Here is a 24,143-nt window from a genome sequence, read left to right as displayed (position 1 = left end):
AGCATAAGTAGCCTACCTTTTTCTGACTCGAACGAAGAAGCTTGCCTTCTTTACTGACGGGATGTTTGATAGCGCTCGTTGGAACTACTCGAATCCTTTGGTTGAGCGCTCGTGTGTAAGGTTGTTGAGGGGGGCGACCGATTGTGTGCGGTTTCAGGAAGCAGCAGCTAGATAATGAGAGATATTGTCTACCCCTTTCAGCAGCCGCCTAGCTTGTCAGCGATTTATTTGCAAACCGATTGTGTCGCCCGCCGAGGGCAAAATAATGTTACCAGAGCGCGCAGATGTGATGACGAGACGAGCACACGACCTCCGGTGGAAAGTGTCTGTTTGCGAGAGGCAGTGAATGTGTTGTTCTTTTTGTTTTATTGTGCCCATTGGTTAGCAAGGAAAGGAATCACCGTGCGGATGACAAGTGAAACCGGAACAGCCGTGACGGGGTGGCAACGCTGAAACAGGCTGCGCTGCGTAACTACGGAAACCAATAGATAGAAATACGCTCTGCATTTGTGAATATTACGTTCAAAAGCCACAGACGGCAATCTCCAAGGCGACCGTACAATGCAACAGTGAAACGAGTAGATTTCACCCAAAGGAAAGAGTTTTCTTTGCCGAAAAATGGAGTCGTATCCGGCAACCACAAAGTAGGCTATCGTGAGCAGTGAGAAATCCTAGTGAGCAATCCTAGTGAGAAGCCGTAATTTCCGTGTCGGGGAAACGTATCCCTCGTTCACGGATAAAACCTACACAATCGACGGATTTGTTGAATCGTGATCGACTCTCAGGAGGGCGAGCTACCACACACAGTCAGGCCGGCGAATTATCTCGCCCAGCCCCGCCGCCGCCGCCCCCCGGGAACCATCTCCGTCGGGACCGAGAGCAATATAAACACGATCACGACGGCGGCATCCAGTGTTGTGCCAGCGGTGCCAGCGAGGAGCAAGGCCAAACCAGGTGGTGAGTAATATCCCGTAGGCCGCAGCCCACCAGCTCAAATAACGTCACCACCAACCGGGTAGAGTTATGATTGTTAAGGAAGACACAGGAGGAAGGGGACATCATCTTCTTTGCCCTGTTGCGCCGCGACGCTCCGCGTGGCCGCGCATGATGGCCGCCGTGTGTGCGCCTTTGTCACCAACGCGCGCGACAAGATTACGAGGCGCGCCCACATGACAACGAACGCCACTCGTCGGTTACGATTACTCAACTATCGTCCGTCCGCGGGCGGGGCGAGGCCAAACTTCAGAAAAAGTTCTTTGGCCGTGTGTCTGGTGGTGTTGAGGTAGGATCGTTGGAGAAATTCGCTGCGATCCGATATCAGTTCCGGTTCTCCCTATCGTAGTGGTACCAAAAAACAAAAAAAATCCAGTTGATGGGATTTGGCTATTTTCGCCACAAAATATCGTGGGCTGCGCCAATGGGTGTGTGTGCCATTTGTATGATGGTTGGCCACTTGGCGTTGGCCGAAAAGCAGAAAATTTAAAATTTAAATCGTTTCAAGCTCCCAAACACACGACGTCACCAGATGTTGAGAGGGGCGCGAAACGTGGCCGGACGGACACCGCCGGATGATTATGCTGGAGCACGACGACGACGCGGTTTCGCTTTCAATCCACAAACGTTGTTTTTGGTCCACAAACGGATGGCCGGAAGTTTGAATGCATGCTTTCTCTCGCTGGGCCGATGCGAGTCGGTCTCAGCTTTGGCGTCCTTTTGCTGCGTGGTTTCCATTTACGAAAACATATGCTCCAAACGGGGCATTTTATTTGTAAGGCATGGAAGAAACTCGCCTGAAGCTGAAGCTGCATGCAGGCTAAGTTACCCTTAAGCTTCGGTGTCGATCGCGGTCGATCGGATCGTGATTTGTGGTTGAGGCGCTGATGGTGGGACCTTGCCACGGCGACGAATGACTCACCACCGAACACCTTCCCGCGGTCGATTGTAGTTCCTTGGTCCCATTGACTCACGCCTCTACGAGTCTCTATCAAAGACCTTGGTGCGTAATCACATTTCCTGTTCGTTTGTCCGCTTGTAATGTTTTTCATTGATAAAGATGAGAGTCATACCTCGTTTTGGTTACTGGTGTTTTGCGTAAGCCATCCGGGACTCCCAGGGTGCGGTGCCGATGTTTAATTGTTTCATACCATTTATGTTTGGCCGCGACGTTCGCGAAACACGAATGACAACGTGCCCGATTCATTGTTGCGAATTCCTTTTTTTATTGTTCGATGGTTTCGATGGAGGAATTGCGTATTGGCCACCGCACTGGGCTGGGTCGTAAGCCACTTTCATTATGGCTGACCGCTGGAGTTTTATCAGTGCCAGTGAACGTCTTGAAATTCTTCGCCAAAATCAATCGAACACAAGTCAAACCCTTGAATGACGAACGATCCGGGCGCGATCATTTTTCAAATGCCTGCACCGATGACCTGCACGCCGAAGGTCTTTCGCGTTAGTTAGTTTGCTAATGGATACCGCTAGATACGGCCTATGGTACGGTGCAGGCACTTGCTACTGCTACTTGTTACCCGTTGAAGCTTTACACCTTAACCTTGGAACTCTCTCGTGTGGCGGGGTGCGTGTTGTAACCCAACAGCTCAACACCTTACGTTCGCACCTTACGCACTACGCTAGGTGGTCTAGAGATAGCAGCCAATAGTAGTCGGGGCATGGACAATAACCTTCCAGCTTTTGAATTACCTAACCGCGCCAAGCGATCATTCCACCCAACTTGTTCATTGGCGCTGTTGCTCGACTGGCCGGGTGTCGGATGGAAGCTAGAGGAATGAATGGGTTAACACACACACACGGTCATTTGGTAATATTTCTCGGAACCGTTTAGCTGCTAAACCGCGAAAGCCTCCCGGCCGGACCGGCGGCCGGTGCTGATAAGCAACGCGTTTCATCGACGGTAAGGGTCTGTCGCGCCACGGTTGGAAAAGTTATCAGCTCTCCAACGCTCCAAAATCGATAAGATAAACCAGACGGCACCCCCAGTGAGTCTCGCTGCCGGATTGAACACTGGCAATGGGAGCCACCACATACGAAAGTGGCAATGCTTTGTTGGTGTCAGGAAAGATGTAAAAATCGCCCATTTTTTAAGTAAAAAAAGAGAAACGTGTGGACTAAAGCTTTCGGTTTAATAGAACTATGAACTTTCGTGCACTTTCGTTGGTGATTTTGCTTCCCTGCCAAAGTACCAGATGAAAGGTGCAGCCCCTGGTATAAAGGAGCCACCAACACATGGCCATCGCGCTGTTAGTCCGCGGGCGAAAGCGTTATCATTGCCTTATCGGGCGCGGGGGTTGAGCCCTAGAGTGAAGTGTCCATGCACATCACCACCACCTGTCGACGACCTGCGTGTGCTCTGCTCGGGGCCACCCGATATCCGGTGCTCGATTAGGAAACTCGTCGTGGTTTCTACCTTCGCGCACAACCTTTCTGCTGCACATCTCAGGCTGTAGATTATGCTGCGAAAACGGTCGATCCCGAACGTTGTCGAATGCGCAGTGTGCGCCAACTTATCATCGCGCCAAGTGTCGATCTCGACCGATAACAACCCTTTACACGTTTTTGTGCCCACGTATCTACTATTGATCGTGGCAACCGGGAGGGGTGACTAAAATGACTCCCAGAGAGATTATCAGTTCCATTCTTATCCTGCAGTACGGCTGCAAAGGGCTTCTTCTGGCCCGGTAGAATTTCGGAATTCGCTGTCCCTTTATTATGTTCCCTTTTCGTGCGATCACACCCGGTGGTAAGTGACCCAAATCCACACAAACTGACCCACCAGAGCCGCATAATGCCGGGTTTTGTTTGGCCACGAATAGTGCGCCGCGTTTTATGGGAGCCGTCGCGAGCACTAACAACATATAATGCTCTCTGCACCATTGCGCCGCGCGCCATTCAAGCAATCGGCTTTCGTCTGGACAAATGTGTGTCACATGCGCATTTCGCATCGGATCACCGACATCCGGCGCGCGGCACTGATCAGTTCGCGCGTCTCGTCGTCGGTGTGTTGCACTAGATGATCGCATAAAGTGAGAAACGGCGATCATTGCGCGCTGCGAATGTCATGTCAGCATATAAGCGATCAACAAAGAAGGAGGTGAGATTTTTGTGACAATACAAAAATCGCCGCCTGCTACTGTGAATCTGATTTACGCTGTTTACTATGCGCCATCGAAAGGGCACGGGATCAATAGCGATCTCTCTGGGGTCGTGCAAACGATCCGAATTTTAAATGGTATTTCGATCGTTATTTTTATTCGTCGTCTCACTGACACACAGTCGCGTTTTTGGGTGTGTGTTGCGTCTTGTTGGGACGAGAACTGGACAGTGGGTCGGGGAATGTGTATTAACTAAACAAATCCGACGAGAATCGAGGGTTCAAAATGGCGACTCAATACTATCGATAGCGGATTTACAAGCGGAGCATATACGAGCGGCTGCCTGATGCCGAACGGAAGGGGTCCGAATGGCTGGCGTCACAAGCGTCACTTATGCAATACCGTCATCGGGCCGGCGGTCAAGTTTTCTGTGAACGTGCGTATTTTTTTCCGCCGAACCGGCGACATCGCCAAATTCTCTTCGCGATGGAGTCGCTCGAGTTCTCGGCTGAGCCGTAGATCATACGGAACGTGCTTTCCGTGGATGACCGAAAGCGGCCGCCGGGGCAATAATATCTTTTCCGGCAGTGTACGCAGCGAGGTTCTTAGTCTAATCTAGACTGTGCCGGTTCTTGGTTGGTTTTGTTTCGGTACGGGGTCGGTACGGTAGGAAGTGTGTTGGCAGACTGCCAACATTGGCTCGGCAAAGGCTACAAATTATGCTCAAAGCGTGTCCGCTCGTCTTCGTGAGCGAGAATTTGGGGCAAAATAAGAGCAAAGCGGAGTGTGGTGTCCTGCGAGTGGACAACAGTAAACTGGGTCCATGGTGGCCAGCCACTGAACGCCAGCCATGCATTAAGAAACGTCCGGCAACCGGAACTTCTTTTCCGTCGGTCCCCTATTAAGGCCGGTGAAATGATATTAAAAAATCAATAGCTTCGTCGACTATGAAGGAGAGTATTGTAAGGTTTTTTTCTGTTCTTCCTTCTGTTACAGCTTCCTGAAAAATGCCTCCACCGCCGCCGCCTGGACCACCACCTCCCCCGGGGCCGCCACCACCGCCGGCCCTGAAGATGGGAGGTGGCGGTGCACCGTCGGGCGACGGTCGGAACGCACTGCTCCTGTCGATTCAAAAAGGTGCCAAACTCAAGAAGACGGTCACAGTCGATAAAAGTGGCCCGCTCATCCAGGGCAAGGTAACACGGACGACGACGGCAGAACCTTGAGTGGTGGACACATTAATCCCTAACGCCGCTTCCCCACCGTAGGTAACATCCGATGGAGGAGCAACGACCACCACCAGCGCGTCCAGAGCAAACAATCGGGCCCCCGGGCGACCACCACCACCCGGAGACGACACGACGCCGCCAGCGTTCGGTGGTGCGGCGGGCGCTCAGCAGCCCAAGCTTGGTGGTCTGTTCGAGGGAATGGCATCGATGCCGAAACTGAAGCCAGTCGGTACCAGACCGACGGTTACGACCGGTAAGCTGAACGGTGGCCTCCCAATCCTTTCCAGCCCAAACACTACTGTGTGTGTGTTGGTAACCTGAGAATGGCGCACACTGAATGGCTTCCTCCGAACGATGGAACGGAACGGCATGACCCCCGTTGGTGACCATTTGTGCTCGCTGTGGTCGCCACTGCTGATTGTTTACTTCCGCTTTTGCGGCCCATAATCATCATCGCGCATCACCGTAGAACGGAGAACGGAGTTTTTTTTACTCGTCGCTCACAAAAATCCTGCGGAACACAGTTATGCAGGGGTTGGTCAGGTTTTGCATCCCTAAAACCCGCACATTTTGGTTTGTATCTTCCCCAGCAAACTCAAGCGGCGCGACCGGACAGAACAAAACGCCATCACCGGAAGCAACGAAGGGTTCGCCGATCAACAACGGCGGTGGCCGGGTCGGGAACGGCGGTACCGGTACCGGCGGTGGCATGGTTGCGCTCGACTTTTCCGACGAGCTGGCGCAAAAGTTAACGCTCAAAAAACAGAAACACCAGCAACCTGGCAGCATCAACAGTAATAGCCCCGCCATGAATCCGCCGCCGGCCGTGCCGAACGAAACGAACCTACGGATGAACCGGGGACCCCCACCGCAACCACCAACTTCGATCCCAAGGGTGAGTAGCGTTTTTTCCCGGCGATCTACGAGGAACTCGGTTCTCAAATCATAATGAATAACTCGATTGCCATTCCTTCCAGGCCACCGGAGACAACCAGTCGACGTCCGGGAAACTCCAGTCATCCTCCAGTCAGAAAAGGTGCGTACCGAGCGAGGATCGCGCACGATCAACCGTCGCCGTCGCCGCCGGTTCTGGGTGCGCTTGAGGTTTTGCGCTGAGGCTTCGTTTACCGTTCCGTTCCGAATTTATCGCTCGCTTTACTGTGTGTCTTCTCGTGGTGTTAGAAGCGTTCGCGGTTTTAATTTAGATCTACTCCCAATCCTCCCTGTCCGCTCGCTGCACTGGATAGAGAGCGCGTGACGATCAACGGTAGAGTGCCAGCGTGTGGGGCATTTTTGTTTATTTTGATTCCCGATCGCACCGCGATCGATCGTGTGGTGTGGTTTACGATCCGGGAGAGAACTCTCTCGGCGGGAGCCCGCGAGGCCCGCTCCGGTGCGTGTGCCCCACCCCGGTAATGCTGTGCATTTGCGATGGCAAGTTATTTTTGGAAAGGCCTTTTATTTTTAGATGGTTTATTTTTTGTACGATCCGTGTACGCGACCTCGTGCGGTTCTCGCTTTGGCAACGCCACGGTTGCAGATGTTTGTTTGGCCGTGAATGTGGAGGTGTGGAGGTGTCGTGGTGCGGTTTGAACCACGTTTTTCTACCGTACGACTAACTAATCCGTGCCTCTGAAGATGCCCAGTTGTACAGTGTATTTTGTGTTGTATTTTTTGAGATCTCTTTCTAATCGTTCGGTTTAAGCGCCAGATGGTTTGATAAGCGTTGATAAGGTTTGGTTTTGTATGTATATGCTAATTCCCTTGTGTTTTTCTGATAATCCTCTCCCTCCCGCTACGGACCATCCTCGGGTTTCCCTCGGGAATGGTGTTACCGATCCGATCACATCGTGTGCCCATCGTGTGTGTATCATACCGTCCATCGTTCCGCTTCTTTATGCTCGATCGTTCGACGTCCGATCACGGCCTGTGTCCGTCCGGTAAGTAGTCAAGCACCGCCCACACCCAACCACCAGCCGCACGCGAAGCACCAACCACCGGCCGTTGGTGGTAAAGCGTCAACGAATGGACCACCGAGACCGGTCGGCCCGGCAATCACCACCGTCATCGCCACTAGTCCCACACTCAACTCGGCGCCCGTGGCCGGGCTGGTGCCCAACCGATCGACACTCTTCGGCAACAGCGTCGCCAACGGTAGCGTGCCGTCGGTGGCGGCGATAGCGACGACGGCGCCGGCGCCGGTACCGCCGAAACCGGTACCAAACTATGGCAAACCAAATCTAGCGCCCAAACCGCCGGGCATGCAATCGGGCGATGCTGCGGCCAGGCCAACCGTGAGTCGACACCAGAGCATGCGGAGTCCAAGGTAGGGTGGGGATTGCTGTGAAGCGCGGGTTATCCGGGTATCATCATTCCGATTGGACTGTCATTTGATTATACGGAATTGTAACTAAATTTGCCAATGCTATTTGTGTGTGTGTGCGCGTGTGCGGGCCAGATTGGTGCCAGAGCAAAAACCGGAATCACGCTTGGTGGGAATCTCTGTGGTGAGAATGGCTATACCAACCTTGCTGCTTCGCTGTCTGCTTTTAGGTCTCCGCCTGTGTCGCAAACGGTACCGGCGTTCCCTGCCAACCATTTCGGAACCATGCGCGGTCCGCCGTCGTCATCGGCCATGTTTCAATCGTCGGAATCGATAGTGCGACCACCACGGGAGGGCCCCGGTAAGTAGCGTTGGTTGGTTTGCGAGAAAACATCAACTGTTTCTTAATTCCCGCCCCTTGCTCGCGATCCAGGACGACCATCAGCACCACCGCCAAAACCACCGACAATGAAACCTCCGCCACCGCCACCGGTGCGCAGCGTCAGCAACACGAACCTAACGCACCTGCCCCCGACGCTCAGCTTGGCGCCGACGCAAGACAACGGCACCAGCGAACCGGCCTCGTTCGGCTCGGTTAACAACGTGTCGTCGCTGGCGCTGGCCGACGAGCTGCGCGCGAAACTGTCCGCCGGCGTTGGCCAATCATCGGCCAACAACCTGTCCGTGTCGAACGCATCGTCAACCTCCATCTCCACCGGCAACCTGAGCGTCGTGGGGGGAGGTGGAGGAACTGGGTCACTGACGAAGGGAGCTAGTCTTAAGGCAACGGCTGCACCACCGTTGCCACCGCACCGGACGTGTCCAGCGCCGCCACCTCCAGCACCGCCAGCTGCGGCAGCCGCAGTACTGGTAAGCCCTACACCTTTGCTCCGTGCGCAAGGGCGATAAGAGCGATAAGATAAGCACCGTTCACCGTTCCACCATTTTACTTCCACAGAACTCCGGTGACGCTCCCGTGCCACCACAGCGCATATCTTCGATTCGCAATTCCGCCGGAGGTGGTGCCGGTGTCAGCGTAGTGTCGTCGGCGGGTGCACCAATCAGCAGCAGTAGCAGTAGTCACAACCAGAGTCATCATAGTCAAACCCATACCGGCGGCGGCGGCGGCGGTGGTACCAGTTTGCACCGAAAGGAATCAACGGCCGCTTCCATGAGCAGCAGTTCGTCGTCCGTGGCCAGCACAAGCAAGATGCCGGGGCCCGAGAGCGACCTCGAGGGCAAGTACGCGTTCTACTTCCACAAGGTGACGGAGTTTTCGCAGCCGATGATGTTCCTCAACGTGCCGAAAGTCTACCCGAGCGACGTTCGGTTGCAGCAAACGGCCCTGCAACAACAGGCCCAGCCGCAACATCGCCAGCAGTAGCCGCGGAAACAAGCGAGCAACATCTCTGGCGCCTGGCGTGTCGTATGCAATAATGCGGGGTGCGTGTGACCACGGCGCTCGAAGAGAGCATGAAAAGGAAGCGTTTCAAAAGTTATCATAATCTTTTCAGCAGATCAAACGCGGAACATGCTTTACCTACCGAAGGAACACCGTCGCCCGCAGGTAATGACAGTATTTAAGAGGAAGGTCGTGAAGCGGAGGAAGGCCTGTGCGCGCCTCGCGGATGACGTGGTGCACACTCACGATCTTCATCGATCAAGCTCAATTATACATCATCCAGGTGTGCAAGCAAGTTTAAAACGATCACGCGAGACACATAATATTAACCCAAGACAAGAACCTAAAGTCACCAAACCATATCAACACGGAGCACGGAGGACAAACGGAGGCCGTAGTAGTAGCAGAACAATAGTAGCAGCGGAACTAGGAAAAACTGAAGATCCCGAACCCTTCATACCTTCGACGTGAAAGCGAACCATACAAAGCATTAATTGAAGCCAACAAGTGAAGACTAATCGAGTTAAGAGGGGAAGAAATGAACAAAAATATGCATTCAAAGCAATGAGCAAGTTATAGTGAGAAAACTGTTGCGCTGATAACCGGAACAGAGAGCGGTTACGATACGGCGGTAGCGAAAATCGGCTGAAATGTGTTATGTACATAGTCAAAACCAATCGGAAACTGTTGAATTTTAGTTTATCATTCGTTTCAAAAACAACACCGTAGATGGCAGTTTTAATTTCGCAGTTGTGAATCGATCGGAAAAATGGACGGGATTCATCAGTGGGTTTTTACCGGACACTCGGATCGTATGCTCCCCCAAACTTATACCTCCTTATTTGTAAGAAGAAGCGAAACTTTACTTGGCCACCAAAACCGTGCACGTTTGCGAGCGTGCACGGCGATCGGGCGATCGAGTGGCAATCGCGGGCAGGATTGATCGTTTAATCGACGGAAAGCTGTCGTGTAAGTGTAAGTAAACAGAAGCCAATTAACATCAGTTTATTAAGCGAACAAAAGGACGAGAGAAACGACCGAACGTGGGGCGGGTTATGTTAAATGTTAACGAATGTTGCGCTACCGATCAAAACGCATCAAATAGATAATTCTACTTTCGAAGGGAACAATCATTGCAATGAAGGACAAATAAGATAGAGAGCGCGTGGCGAGCGAGAGTTGATAGACGTTTCTGAACGTTGCATTTTATCATTCGATGGCGCGCATATGGGTACACGCCTCGCATTTCGGAAAGAGGACACACGCACGTATGTGTAGTTATGGCGCGCGCGGCGTTCAGTTCGATCGTTTCTCTTTATTAATCCCAACTTGTTATTTCTCTTCGTTGTACATATGGACTTAAACACTATTTAATCGTAGGCCGTGGCTCGCGGAGCAAGAGGAGCAGAGGACGGCCACAGTGGCTCTCGAGCAAGCGGCTGCTGCAAGCTGCTGCACAACACAATAACGAGAGAAGAATAATAACAGTATCAAAAGTATCGAAGAAACGTCCGATTTCCGCCGCCGGATTCCTCATTCTTCCGAAAGAACCGCTTTACCGATCCACCAGAGGGTAAGTGAGTTTTCTACGTAGTTTTCACGCTTTTGGTTATCCGCAGGAATCGAAGCCTCACAACCGACCACTTGATCGTCTTCGTCGTCCCCAGCTGGGCGGCTGAAGTGATACTGACCACTAGTTGTCGCCAGTACCGGTGCGTGCGGATGAAACGAGACACCGTTGAGACAGTCCCGGTGAAGGGGGAACTGCAGTTCCTTCGAACGATCGTTCTCTGCGTCGCGCAGGTTCCACGCGTGAAGTGTACCGTCCGTGTCGCCACTCGCCAACCAGTGGCCCTGGGTGGAAAAGTCCAAATAGATCCGCTGGTTGGTTGCACAGGTTCGGTACAGTGTGCGTACCGGCACCGTGAGCTTCCGGACGTCCCAGAGCAAAACTTTTGGATCCTTCCGCGCCCCGGAAGCGAACTGGTCCTCCGTGTCGGGTGCGAATCCAAGCCACGTCACGCCGGCCGTGTGACTGTTTGCGGGCGTATAATTGCCCACCGACAGTATCTCCCCGGATCGGGTGTCCAACACCGAGATGCTACGATTCCACGATCCGAAAATAATCGTGTCCGGCATGGACGATGCGATCGCCATGCACGAAGCGGTCGATTTCGTGCGCCAACTAGCCGTTTCGCGGCCCGGAATGTTGACGTCGAACGATTTGAGTGACTTTTTGTAACCACCGTAGATGGTGGACCCATCGACCGGGGAGAAGGCGAGCGATAGGGCCGCTTCCACCTCGTCGTACTGATCGTAGCCTTTGTACGAGCAGCGCAACGCGCCCGTGAATGCATCCCACATTTGGATCGGTTCGTGCTGACGGGAAGCGATCCAGCAGCAGGTCTCCGGGTAGCCACTGTTCATGCGCGGATACCAGGCATAGTCGTACACTAGGCCACCTTCCTTCACGTGCACCGCCGACGTCAGGATGTCGACCGGGCGGTCTTCCGACACCGTTTCCGCGCGGTACAGGTCGGTCGGCATTTCAACAATGTGCATCCCATCGTTGTTGACCGCCGTCAGAACGCACGTTCCGTCCGGTGACCAGCGACAGCCTTGCAGGTAGTTTTGGCGTACCGGTCGGTCCCACGAGCAGCGAGCCACTTCGACGCACGTTCGGTCGCCGAAGAAATCACTCTCTACCGTCCGCTTGTAATGCACATCCGGTGGTGTCGTTGGTTCGTCGGTTTGCATCGGAATCGCCTCAGCTTGTGCGTCCCTTGGCGCCTCATCGTCCCCGTTGATCCGATCCGTACCGTCGGATTCATTTTGTACATCCGAACTTTCTGCCGTTTCGCTCATCGCGAAGAATGTAAACACAATCGCTTGCTGAAAACAGTAGTTCTGCCTCTCGTCACTGCTGGCAGCACTGCACTGTTTTGACAGTTGATTTCGATCGCAGCAAACCGCGAGAAGTGCGTGCGCGCCGTGTTCGCGCGCGTGTGTGTGTTTCGCGTCCGCGGATTCCGTAGTTTCAGTTTCTCGAAGTTGCGGTATTGTTTTCTCGCTCACGCACCATCGCGGTTTATGTCAAACGACGTACGGCCCGGCAGTATTAGGATCAACAAACTTGCAACTCCGGAAGGCCGATTTTTGCGGACCGATCCAACAGTCCAACAGTGCCGAAAGCAAAATGTTTCAAGTTTCGCGCTTTATCGCCCCGGGACAGTGTCAGCTGAAGGGTTGCGTTCGGCTGGCCGCACTCCAGTCTAGCCGCCACATCACTACCAGCCGTGCGGTAAGTTTGCCTGAACAGTTTTTTTCTCGGACGTGGTGGAAAATCGGAAAATTACATAACTTTTGATAAACCTCGCGCGGTTCGCACGGCATAGTCCCGGTTTTAGTTGTCCGGTCGAGATGAAAGTATTGCCAAAAGGAAGCATAGCAGGCGACGAAAATGATACGACGGTAAGAAGAGTTTTCAATGAGCTTCTCCAGTGCTCCAAGTGTCTTGTACTTTTTCGCATGGCCTTCGTCGATTGATGGTCACCGGATCTTCTGACACTTATTGGTTCCGCTGTTGAATGTGGTGGAGAATTATTCGCCGTGATTTCTTTTACTACCCTCTTTATTTAAACTGAATTAGTTTGAAGTTTTTTGAAGCTGCTAACCACTTCACATGAGTTTTCAGACGATAACATTAAAACAATTTACGTAGTCCTAAATTTCAACATCTTATCTTAAAACTTGTGGTCGACTGCGTTTACCAAGATTGCTTTGGTAACGTGTTGCTATACACAAGCGATAACAACCTTCAAATTCTCCTCGAACTAGGGCCGCGATCTTGCATTCGCTCCGTGTTCCTCTGCACACAGTTCTCGTTGAGCCGGTCGGGGTCACCCGTTCCTAAACAGGATTGCTTTTTTACCACAATACGAGCACAATCACAACTGGCGCTCAAACCACACGGACACACACGGTGGTTGCTGGCAACGGTCGTGTCGTTGTTGGTTCGCTTCGAGATTACATCGGACACATAAACACATTCCAGCACCACCGGCCAGACCAGTCGGTTTCGAAGTGAACCGAAGAGAAGACGCAATCCGTTAACGCCACTTCTGCTAAACCCATCGCGTGCCCGTCGAGTCTTAAGTGACCCCTACGAGGTTGTTCTTTTACTGCGTAGCCGCTCTAATTGTTTGCTAATTCTTTGGCTAAACGTCGCTTAAACGTTACAATTGATTGAATCAACATCGTTTGCTTGTTAGTGACAACGAACTGCACCGCCCAGAACGAATATGGTAAATATGCTAATGCGCTATGTAATGGAACATTAATCTGTGCTCGATCGTACGATCGGTAGTTGCTATGCACCCTGGGCAATACTCGTTTACTGCAAGTGGCCTTTGGTCTGTGATACACTTTATTGAAGAAGGAACGATTATCTATCTCTTAAAATAAGAAAGAGCTTGGAAATAGACTGCTAATTATCTTGGTTTACCAAAGCATCAGGAGGATCAGTCAACAATATCGCATAGGTACTGGTAGATAAGGATTCGTTTAGAGGGATAAGGAAAAACCTTTAAATTTATTAATAAGAGTTTCAAAAAACTCCGCGATCGTGAAGGAACCATCAGCATAATGAGTTTCTGGTAGTTGAACCTGTTGCTTCTTAATATTCCCATCATTTGGTGCTTCTTCACAATGACGGCGCCAAAAATAAGTTGCCTTCGTCAGCAAATCTTCTTGTTGACCTTGAACTTAAAGTGCCGCCATTGCGATGCACCGACCGGAACCATGATTTCATTATCATAATTATTTTCCTTATTTTTCCAATTCGCAGACTAGCAAGGATGTTGGCTTTCGCACGGAATCGGACACGTTCGGGGAGCTGAAAGTGCCGAACGATAAATACTATGGCGCCCAGACCGTTCGCTCAACGATGAACTTTCCTATCGGTGGCCCAACCGAACGGATGCCACAGCCCGTGATTACCGCCATGGGCATCCTGAAGAAGTCGGCCGCTCTCGTGAACAAGGAGTACGGTCTGGATCCGAAGATCGCCGATGCGATCGCTCAGGCTGCGGACGATGTGATCTCCGGTAAGCTGTACGACGATCACTTCCCGCTCGTAATTTGGCAGACCGGATCCGGTACGCAAACGAACATGAACGTCAACGAGGTGATCAGCAACCGGGCCATTGAGCTGCTCGGTGGTCAGCTCGGCTCGAAATCGCCGGTCCACCCGAACGATCACGTAAACAAGTCGCAATCGTCGAACGACACGTTCCCGACAGCGATTCACGTTTCGGTGGCGCGCGAACTAACCGGTAACCTCAAGCCGGCCATTAAGACACTGCACGATGCACTGAAAGCGAAGTCGCACGAGTTTAAGGACATCATTAAGATTGGCCGGACGCACACGCAGGATGCGGTGCCGCTTACGCTGGGCCAAGAATTCAGCGGCTACGTACAGCAGATGGCTTTTGCACTGGACCGCATCGACGCCGTCCTACCGCGGGTTTACATGCTCGCGATCGGTGGCACCGCCGTCGGAACGGGACTGAACACGCGCATCGGATTTGCCGAGAAGGTGGCGGCCAAGATTGGCGAACTGACGGGGCTGCCGTTCGTGTCGGCACCGAACAAATTCGAAGCCCTTGCGGCGCGTGATGCGATGGTGGAAGTATCGGGATGCCTCAACACGATCGCCGTAAGCTGCATGAAGATTGCCAACGATATCCGCTTCCTCGGATCCGGCCCGCGTTGCGGCCTGGGTGAGCTGAGCCTGCCAGAGAACGAGCCTGGCAGCTCGATCATGCCCGGCAAGGTTAATCCTACCCAGTGCGAGGCAATGACCATGGTTTGCGCACAGGTGATGGGCAACAACGTGGCGGTTACCGTCGGCGGCTCGAATGGTCATTTTGAGCTGAACGTGTTCAAACCACTGGTGGTGTCGAATGTTCTTCGCTCGATCCGTCTGCTGTGTAAGTAAATTGGCCGGATCAAAAACCACCAAAACCCTGATGAATCATGATGCGAATGTTGTTCCTTACAGCGGACAGTGCCCGTACGTTCACGAAGAACTGCGTCGTCGGTATTGAGGCGAACCGCGCCAACATCGACAAGATCATGAACGAATCGCTGATGCTGGTGACGGCGTTGAACCCCCATATCGGCTACGACAAGGCTGCCAAGATTGCCAAGACTGCGCACAAGGAAGGCACGACTCTGAAGCAGTCCGCCCTCAAACTGGGCTACCTCACCGAGGAACAGTTCGCCGAGTGGGTTCGCCCGGAGAACATGCTCGGCCCGAAGTAGGGATCGATCGGACATCGATCACCCAAGTGAAAGTGGTTCGGAGTTGTGTTTTGAAAACAAAAATGAGTGTGTAGAAGCAGAGAAAACACGAAAAAAATATTTATTTAACTAAAGTGGCTGACTGAGAATTCAATGCTTGTAGAATTGAAAGATACGAGGTCCAAGCCCGAGAAGAGTCCGAAATTGAGCCAACGAGGGAGAAAACTTGCTGGACGTGCCACGCGAAAAAGGTTAGTACACGATTCGGTTATTTCAACAAAAACTAACAACATTAACAAGGTGATCGGGCACGCAAACTTTATGCTATTATGTCGTAACTACAACAACAAAACACATGACTACTTTCATGAAAGTGTTGTCCGTCGTTAGCTACTACTTTCTTCCATCCCAGCAGTAATTTTCTTCATATTGAAGTAATGAAAAAGTGCTCCTCGCAAAAACAAATACTGTGTTTGATGAGTAACGACAGTATCTGTCAAACACATATTTCGTTAAAATAATTGTGTAACAAGAACTAATTGACCTACCTAATAGAAAGCCAATTAATTCGCTCACCTTGTTACATACAAACCTTGGTTATTTATTATCGCGCTACATTTTTTGCTAAGTGTATGACGACCCGATTCTGACGGGTAGATGGCGCTGCTGGCGGTCTTTGAAAAGGATTGCTCAGATTTTGCTCGAAACGAGGATATTCATATAAAAAAGGATATTAATAAGGATACTCATCAAAATGACGTTTTTCTAGGTTTCTACGTTTTTCTATACCAATTGTCGCGGTTTTCTTGTAACTATAATGACCATAAGACCATTTTAGGATCGCTCAGCACTCGTAGTGGCGGTGAACGAATATGTTTTATTGATCTAACTTTTCATCAACCCACACGAAGGGGACAACACTTGTTCTACCGTCATCCTGTGGCTGCGCTTCGTGTTCGTGTTCGTTGTATAGCAGCCAACTTTCGTCCCTGCGCGGCCGTTCCTTGTGTAGTGGTGTTGCCTCGCAAAATCCCGGGCCGTAGCTTGTTAGCGCACAGCGGCGCGGCCGCAGGGAAGGGGCGCACGGGAGGTAACAAGGACGCAAGACGAGCTGTTGAACTAGCCCGGGCGAGGGAAGTGTCCGCGTGTGTGTGTGCGCACTTTTTATGAGCGCAGTACACATCTCATAATCAAACTGTAAGACGGCGGCGGCAGGAAGGATGCTGGAGGAACACACTTTATCTCCCGGGAGTCCACCGAGAGCTCACCCTCGTTCGGTTTTCGGTTGTTCCATGCAGCAGCAGCCAACGAGATCGACGGTGGTGGTGCACAGCACAACGAGAGCATTGACCTCACGCGTTCCCCTTGCGCGCAGTGTGTAGCAATCATAGGCACCGAAATATTGCTTTGTCGCTGACACGATCCTTGCCCGCGTGCGTGAATGGGGCGACGACGGCGAAGGATCATTTACAATTTCGCTTTTCGTCCTCGTCGTCGTTCGTGCGTTTGTTTTATGCGCCTTGCACGATCATAATCTCACCCCTCGGCGACAGCTTCCTGTGACGGTTGCCGCGAGGACACACTGTTTCACTGCTGCTGTCGCTGCTGCTGCTGCTGCTGCACCCCTGTGTCTGGCCACGCGCAGGACATTCGGTCGGGAAGGACTCGTGAAATGCACATGTGGCTGGGCTGCGAGAGTGCACACATTATGCACAATCGCCCAACGCAGCCGAACCGTCCAAATTTTCGACACACCGGAAAGAAGCGCACGGAAAGGGGTTTCCTTCGCCTGCGCCCTCGTCCTGCGTGTGGCCCCGTGTCCTCGTACAGGATTCCTATTCGCTTCTCGCTGGCCGGCCGGGAGTTCAATTACCACGCCAATTCGATGTCGCTCTCCGCCGCGGGTCCCTTTCCTCATCCTACACCGGGCGCTCTCTGTTTTGTGGCGCAGGGCCGCACGTCCCTAGCGGTGCAGCAGCGAGGCTGTAGCGCAAAATTTTTAATCTGCTTACGTAAGCGTAATGATTTTCTCCGGTTCCTCGGTCGGTGTTTGTTTCGTCGGAGAGACGGACGTTTCGGGACCGAAATTTTTCTTCGACAACGACCCCTTCTCGAGCAATATTTGATTCTCGCCGGGCTTTATTATTATTTGCGCCACGGCCACGGCCAGGCGGCCGGTTCGCGTCCGTCTGTCGCCGTGTCTACACTCGATAATACTCCGTTTATGGGAGGGATCAAAATTCATTTTCGTTCACCAGGCACACCGCCATCCCTTCGATCGGGCCGCCTATCTTCGATCTCGTTCCCGTTTTTTTTTTTGTTGGCTTGTGTTGTGGTAATATTCGATGTGTTTCCATTCTGTGCAGAGACTCTACGGGCACGTACGACGGGGTACGGATTAACTTTTTGCCGGCAAATAGGATCCTCGTCCGACGGGATTGATTCGAGAAACGGCTCGAACGATAAGACACAACTTTTTTGATGAGGGGGGGTCCGTTTGTTGTGTCGATTTCTTCCCTAAAAAAGTCGGGCTCAATCCTTGTAGCGTTTTCCGTGGCCCTCCTAATGCTATGTAAATTCGGGCTCATAAATTTACATGTCCTTAATCGCGCTCTGTGTCGTATTAAGAGTCTGCCACACACACTGATTGGCGGACGGTTCCGGCTGGCTGGCGGCACATGGCACATGGCAGGATGTGCGTCTTGCGTTCGCTTGTGCTTTGGCCTTTGCTTTATGGCACTCGGCGGACAAATGAAAAACGCTTTTTCTTACTAATGTTGTGCCGTTTTGATTGTCGAAACTCCGTACAAGGTTGATGGAGTAGCTTGTTTAGAGCTTTTGCATGTGGCCCACAAATCATCCGAGAGTGGGGATCGAATGGCTCCCGGGTGTGGCTAAAACCCAAATTTAGGTTCAACCACAAACCACACTTTCGTGGGCCCGGTTCGGGACAAAGACTGTTTTGGCCGTCGTCGTCGTGACACGTCACGCGTCGTGGCGTGTCCTGTCTGTGTCCTTTTTTCAATGAGTTCTCGGGCTTTCGGGCTCTACTCGCATGTCTGCAGGCAGTTTGCATGACAGCCGGCCACAACACACGGCGGCCTATCGGAAGGGGTGCCTCGTTATCGGTATCACCGTGGTATCGGACGTACAAAGAATCCGCTTCCTAGCAGCTAGGTCTTGCACTAGTTTCGTGGCGTTACCGTGGCGATGGCGCCCTGTTGTTGTACCCTACATCATTTGCTGGCCACGCCTGTGAGTGAGGTTGCCCCGTGCCGTGACGTGCGTTCGCTTTGGGCCTGCGACTGCTGTTCAACCCGCCGGAGGACTACCGAACACCAAGAGCCTACAGGAGTGCAGTGTTCGGTGCATTCGTGACTCAGTACAGTGGCTAACCTGCGGCTAGGAAATTTACCCACCGGCTGCTACTGGCTGAAGGGGTAAAAGATGCGAATGGTGCTCATAATGGCCCAAATAAGAGGCTTCCTTTTTCGATTTTGTATAGGTCATTTTTTAAATCAAAAGACATTTGAAACAAATGTCGATTATCGATTATATCGATAAATGAAACATCGATATTTAAGTGAAAGAACTTCGACCATTTCGAGCCGTTATCGAAAGAAGGGACGATATTTTAATACTTTCAAAAGCTTAAGCTTCTCTGGAAATGTTTGACTTACACTAGGTTTTCAAAGGGAGAACCTGAAACAATAAAAGGGGTCAAAGCGAGGAAAAGGATCTTTTATGCACCATTCCTAAAGGATGTTAGCAAACGATAGGCAGTAGAACGGAAACTAAGTAAAAGTAAGAAACACGGGCAACAATCGTGAATGGCTGGCGCTACCGTAGCGTTCTAGAAAGCCACGAAACACAAAGAAACGAATCGGTATTTGAAACATCGAACAAGCTCAAGCGATCATTATAGACCACGACGGCTTCCCTTTACTATTAATCCAGTAGGATGACCCCAATTCGGATTCAAATCAAAAGCAGCCCTAACCTAAGGACCAACAGCATCAGTGTCCTCATTGTTCATCAATGTTCGCACATTTTTACAAATTGAAAATCCACATCCGCACTCACACGGGCGAAAAGCCATACCAGTGTAAAGTCTGTGACAAAGCGTTCGTGTCATCAAGCAATCTGGCAGCACATTCGAGAATTCACAATAAGGTCCAACGGCTTCAGTGTCCTCATTGAACTTCAAAGTTTAACTGCTCATCTGGGTTAAAGATTCATATCCGCACTCACACGGGCGAAAAGCCCTACCAGTGTAAAGTATGTGACAAACCGTTCAAATCACGAGCCAATCTGGCACAACATTCGAAAACTCACGAACGAACCAACCAACCAACGAAAACTCAATGACCAACATCATTAGTATTTGCACTGTCCTTTCAATTTTGCGTTTGTATGTGATTGAATGTTGTATGTTTGCTGAATCAACTCAATAAAATAAGAAATGTTTACAATATCGAAAGAAAAAAGCAGTGAAATGTGGAAAAAAGTTATTAAAATAAACTGAAACTAGGGATCATCAAGAAGCATTTCCTTACTCTTGGTTTTCGGCGTTTGTCTAAAAGCGTTAACTACAGATTGCTGTTTTATCAAATGCTCTGTTCAATGCAAACGTTTGGCTCGCTGTTGGAGCACCTTCTCCATTGTCACTCCACACATACGGACCAGACATTAATCTGAGAATCTTCCTCTCATATGCGTATGCCATGATTACTGGTTATAATCAACAACCACAGCAGCGACCGTCTCGACACGAGATGTGAAGAAAATAGTTTCTTCAGACTGTAGAATAACCTGAACAACCTGAAAGAACCTGTTGGCCGAACGGCCTTTCGGAGTTTCTGGCTGGTTGGTAATTTGCCTCGTGATATCTTCACGGTGTGCCTTTCCTGTGGCCATCTATCATCACTTTTCGCGCAATGTTTCATTGTTTCGTCACATCTCTTCACTGAGCATCGAACGAGGGAGAGCTGGTGTTTCCACGGCGCTTGCCAAAGGCTTCTTGGACACCATTCGTAGTGCATCTATTTGGAGCGCTCCATCTATCGCTCGCTCCCTCTCGCTTTATTTAGTGTTTTGTTTTAACTTTATTTAAAAAGTTCAAGAATGCATATCATATTATTCCTACAGAAGTAATATTCTCCGGAGTTGGTCGAAATAAAAATGTCAGTTTCCGTACCTTGGCACTATTCTGATTCACTCCGGAGCTGCGTTCCGCGGTTATTCTGCGGTTCCGGAGCTGCCACTATGGGCTCGTGTACCCGAGCGACTGCGAGATTCAGAATCTGATCGAGAACCGGATCCAGAGCGCGAACGGGAGGCAGAACCCCGTCTTATTACGCTCCCAAATATGGTCAAAAATTTCATGCAATCATTAAAAAAAAGAAGCGCTTAACGTAATATAAAACAATCGAGGGCCAACTTTTGCCGTTACGCTGTACCGCGCGCGTGCCCGTGGCCGTCCTCGCCGGGGTCCCGATGAAATCAGAATAATGATTTTATTCCTTCTTCGTTCCATGCTCGGGGTTTTATTCCACTCCGCGGCGTTCCACTTTGTAGCTTCGTGCAAAGTGCTCGAGGGTGTTGTTCACGTTACGCCAGCGCCAGCGAGCGTGCGAGCGAGGGTGATTGGTCCTGCTGCTGGCCTGCCACTATCCCTACGCATGGCCCCGTGCCCTTTTGCGCAAGGTCCCCGCGGCCGGCCCGTAGTATTCGCAAAATCGGACATCACACACTTTGCCGGCAGCAGCCAGCCTTCTACAGCTCACGATGGTTAGTTCCCTCCTGGTGCCGCTGCTAGATTTTCCATGGAACTTTAGCCTCGAGACCATTGTCACGATGCGAAAAAAGGACACTTCTCCTTTATACACCGGGCACCGGGCGGTTTTTAAACATTCCCAGCCCAGCGCTCATGTGAGGCGTCCGTGAGAGGGTTATGGTCTGGGGCGCTCCAGAAACAAAAGGGGATTCACAGGCTGAAACAATGAAATGGGCCGTTCGGTATGGAGAGCAGCACGCCACTTTTTGCAGGGTTGCTGCTTTTGGTTGTGTTGGTTTGGTCCCAGTTATTGAATTTACTTTTGAGGCACAAAATTTGCTTTAATTGCTAAAATATCATCGCAGACTAATTGGCTTCTCTCCAAAGGGGCGCATAAAAAATATGAGCCAATTAGTCTGTTCACCGAAAAGAAGACCGTTCGCGAAAAGCGGATGCACTGATTACAAACATAATGCCCCGCGGCGGCGGGCGACATCTAAAAACCCTGTTCTATTGTGTGGCTTTTTACCGTCCCAAAAAAGCCCCAAAGTTTTGTTGGGCGAAAAAATGTGCAGCTTTTAACATTTTAGCCTAATTAATACGCCACCAGTCCGGGCACCAGCTCTCCACTCGTGGGGCGCTATTTATAGGCTCTTTTTCGGTCACACTGAAACCACTTCCGGGACAAGATGTAAATCAATTTTCCGGTTCCCGGAACCGCTCCCCGTGGTGCTGTATGGCTACATTTCTGCACACCGAGAGCACGCCCCAGGGATGCGAAAGGATCCTGTGTGCGCCTGCGCTTGCCATCGGGTAGTGTCCTGCCTGGGCGCTGCTGGGTTATCAGTTCCCCCGTCCCGTGCCTGCTCGTTAGTCCCACGGCCAATGATGTGTTTGTGTGTGTGCTCGTGGCGGCGCTCGCTTTGAAAAGGATCCTGGGACATTGTTTGAGGGACACACACACTTGAAACCACACATACCACCGACGGAGTGGGTGTGAATGCTTTGCGCTGGCTGTGAAACAATGGACACCCTTCTCGAAACGTGATCGAGTGCCCGAGTGCAGGCAGGCGAGCGGCGGGTGGCCGTAAGGACCCGAATTAAATGGCATGTATCTCGCCTGCCTCGGGTTCCGTTCCGCAAGCGTTAATGAATATGCATGCATGGCTGGATATGTAGATGGCAATCGCGAGAGTCAGCTGTACGCCAACCCCTAGCGGCCGCGAGGACACTCGCTTTCTTTTGCCGGGTTGGACATCGGTGCGTGCGTTTGGTCGATGCGTTTGCATATGCGCATGTTTTATCCTGCCGGTCTCGTGGTCCGCACTAATTTAAACGTCCGGAAATACCGTTTTTTTTCTCGTCAATCTACCACCGCTGCGTGTCCGAGGCCCCGTTTTATATCCTGCGGGATTCAGATTGCTTGCTTCGGGGGTCCGGTCGGGTCGGGTCGGTGTGTTGCGTGATGGCGTATCCTTTTAATGTAGCAGCCGCCTGCAGGATCCGGCTTTCTGTTTTTGATTCCGTCTCCGTGCCAGGGCCGCGGACCAGACCGTATCTCCGTGGCAACCGACTGGCCGGCCAACCCCTAGCACTAGGGCGGCGGGCGAACAGGTTTTTCGGTATACGGTTCAAAACTCTGACGTCGGAGGGGTGTAGCGCGCGCTGTCGCTGTCCTCCAGGGGGTTCGATGAACGGAGCGCGGAGCCCATGTCACATGTCGCTGTTCCCTCGTGTGTTACCGTCTAAAGCAAAAACAGATGGGTTAAAGTGCCACACACACCACAACCATCGATCCTGCCGGTTGCTGCTGCTGCTGGGTTCCTTCCTTGATCGCCGATGCCGAAGGGGGATCGCGGAGGAAGAGATTTGTGCCGTGCGCATGCGTCTGTTACTAATTAAATTTCTACCGGCCTTGCTTCCTTTATTTATTTTTTCTCGAGGCTTATGCTGTGATGCTCTTTAGTGCAGTGTAACTGAGACTCGAAAGGGCCATTATTGCCCTTCTGTCAGCTGGCTCTATAAGATGAATGGGAAGCAGAGAAGAATTTTCTTCCTCGACCTCAACTTTCGAATATCTCTTATGATGGAAAATCGGGAAAAGGGTAAAAAAAGAGGCATTGAAAATTTGGTTGGAAATTGGCCGACACTGAATGATACGGCCTCGATTCAGGATTCTCACGGTGAGGCAACTAAACACACATTGCGTGTTTAACTTTTATGTTTCCTCCAAAAATTAGCGAATTTTCCTGATTTCGATTCGATTCGACACACTGCATCCTGCCTGCGGTTGTGGTGACGTGTGTGTGTTTGTTGGTGTTCGTTCTGCCACGGCGACGTATCCTTTTTCGACCGTACGAACGAACACAAACTATTGATTTTTGTCACCCACCCACAAGGAGGCCCAGGCCCGGGGTTTGATCCCTCCTAAGATCCAGGCACCCACGACCCACAGGGACATTGCTGCAAGCCAGACTCTTCAGCGCGCAGGCGCACCGAACGCCATTTTGTCGCGAATGTATGTGCGGCCACGAGTCCTCTTCGAAGGACTGTTCCCGACAACCACCACACACGTGTGTCTCACGATTTGCGTGTGTGTGTGTGTGGGGAACCGGAAGCCTTCCGGGGGTGGTCGGGTGGCAATGGGATGGCCACACCCAACTAACCGGGGGCGGCAAATTTCGCTCTGCAGGGCGGAAAATCGGAAATCGGAACAACGCTCACAAAAGAAGAGTGTAATAAATCATGCACACGAACGAGGCCACATTTGATCGGATTTGGTTGATGTATATTTATTTATTTGTTTGTTTGTTTGTTTATTGTTTTTCTTTCGGTAACATTTCTTTCAACTCTGTCCTTATTTTACGTATCATCTACGGTTTGTAGGCGAGTTTAGTTTGTCTTTTGTTTTGGTTTTTGGTAAAATTATCGTAGCTCACAGCCTATCGCCGATTGATTGCCAAGTTTTCGCTCGCGTTCTACGCGGATGCGAACGACGAGG

The 24,143-nt window shown here is 51.4% G+C and overlaps 3 protein-coding genes across 3 annotated transcripts; 2 read left to right on the top strand and 1 right to left on the bottom strand.

Annotated features, from left to right (window-relative positions):
* The first annotated feature begins 828 nt into the window (after positions 1-828).
* Positions 829-10,558, top strand: LOC128274855 (uncharacterized). Its single transcript, XM_053013185.1, has 10 exons — positions 829-957; positions 5,106-5,305; positions 5,378-5,591; positions 5,929-6,233; positions 6,316-6,374; positions 7,284-7,664; positions 7,892-8,022; positions 8,095-8,531; positions 8,620-9,104; positions 9,179-10,558. The coding sequence occupies exons 2-9, from the start codon at positions 5,117-5,119 to the stop codon at positions 9,043-9,045; spliced, it is 2,142 nt and encodes a 713-aa protein (XP_052869145.1). The 5' UTR covers positions 829-957; positions 5,106-5,116; the 3' UTR covers positions 9,046-9,104; positions 9,179-10,558.
* Positions 10,092-11,903, bottom strand: LOC128274856 (telomerase Cajal body protein 1 homolog). Its single transcript, XM_053013186.1, has one exon. It carries the CDS (start codon positions 11,818-11,820, stop codon positions 10,597-10,599), a length of 1,224 nt encoding a protein of 407 aa, XP_052869146.1. The 5' UTR covers positions 11,821-11,903; the 3' UTR covers positions 10,092-10,596.
* A 338-nt stretch (positions 11,904-12,241) lies between these two features.
* Positions 12,242-15,500, top strand: LOC128275503 (fumarate hydratase, mitochondrial-like). The gene is made up of 3 exons (XM_053014025.1): positions 12,242-12,364; positions 13,910-15,053; positions 15,125-15,500. The coding sequence occupies exons 1-3, from the start codon at positions 12,260-12,262 to the stop codon at positions 15,385-15,387; spliced, it is 1,512 nt and encodes a 503-aa protein (XP_052869985.1). The 5' UTR covers positions 12,242-12,259; the 3' UTR covers positions 15,388-15,500.
* Positions 15,501-24,143: the final 8,643 nt, after the last annotated feature.

Source organism: Anopheles cruzii, chromosome 3 (assembly GCF_943734635.1).
Source record: "Anopheles cruzii chromosome 3, idAnoCruzAS_RS32_06, whole genome shotgun sequence".
Lineage (NCBI taxonomy): Eukaryota > Metazoa > Arthropoda > Insecta > Diptera > Culicidae > Anopheles > Anopheles cruzii.
This window is presented reverse-complemented; position numbering and strand designations above follow the sequence as displayed.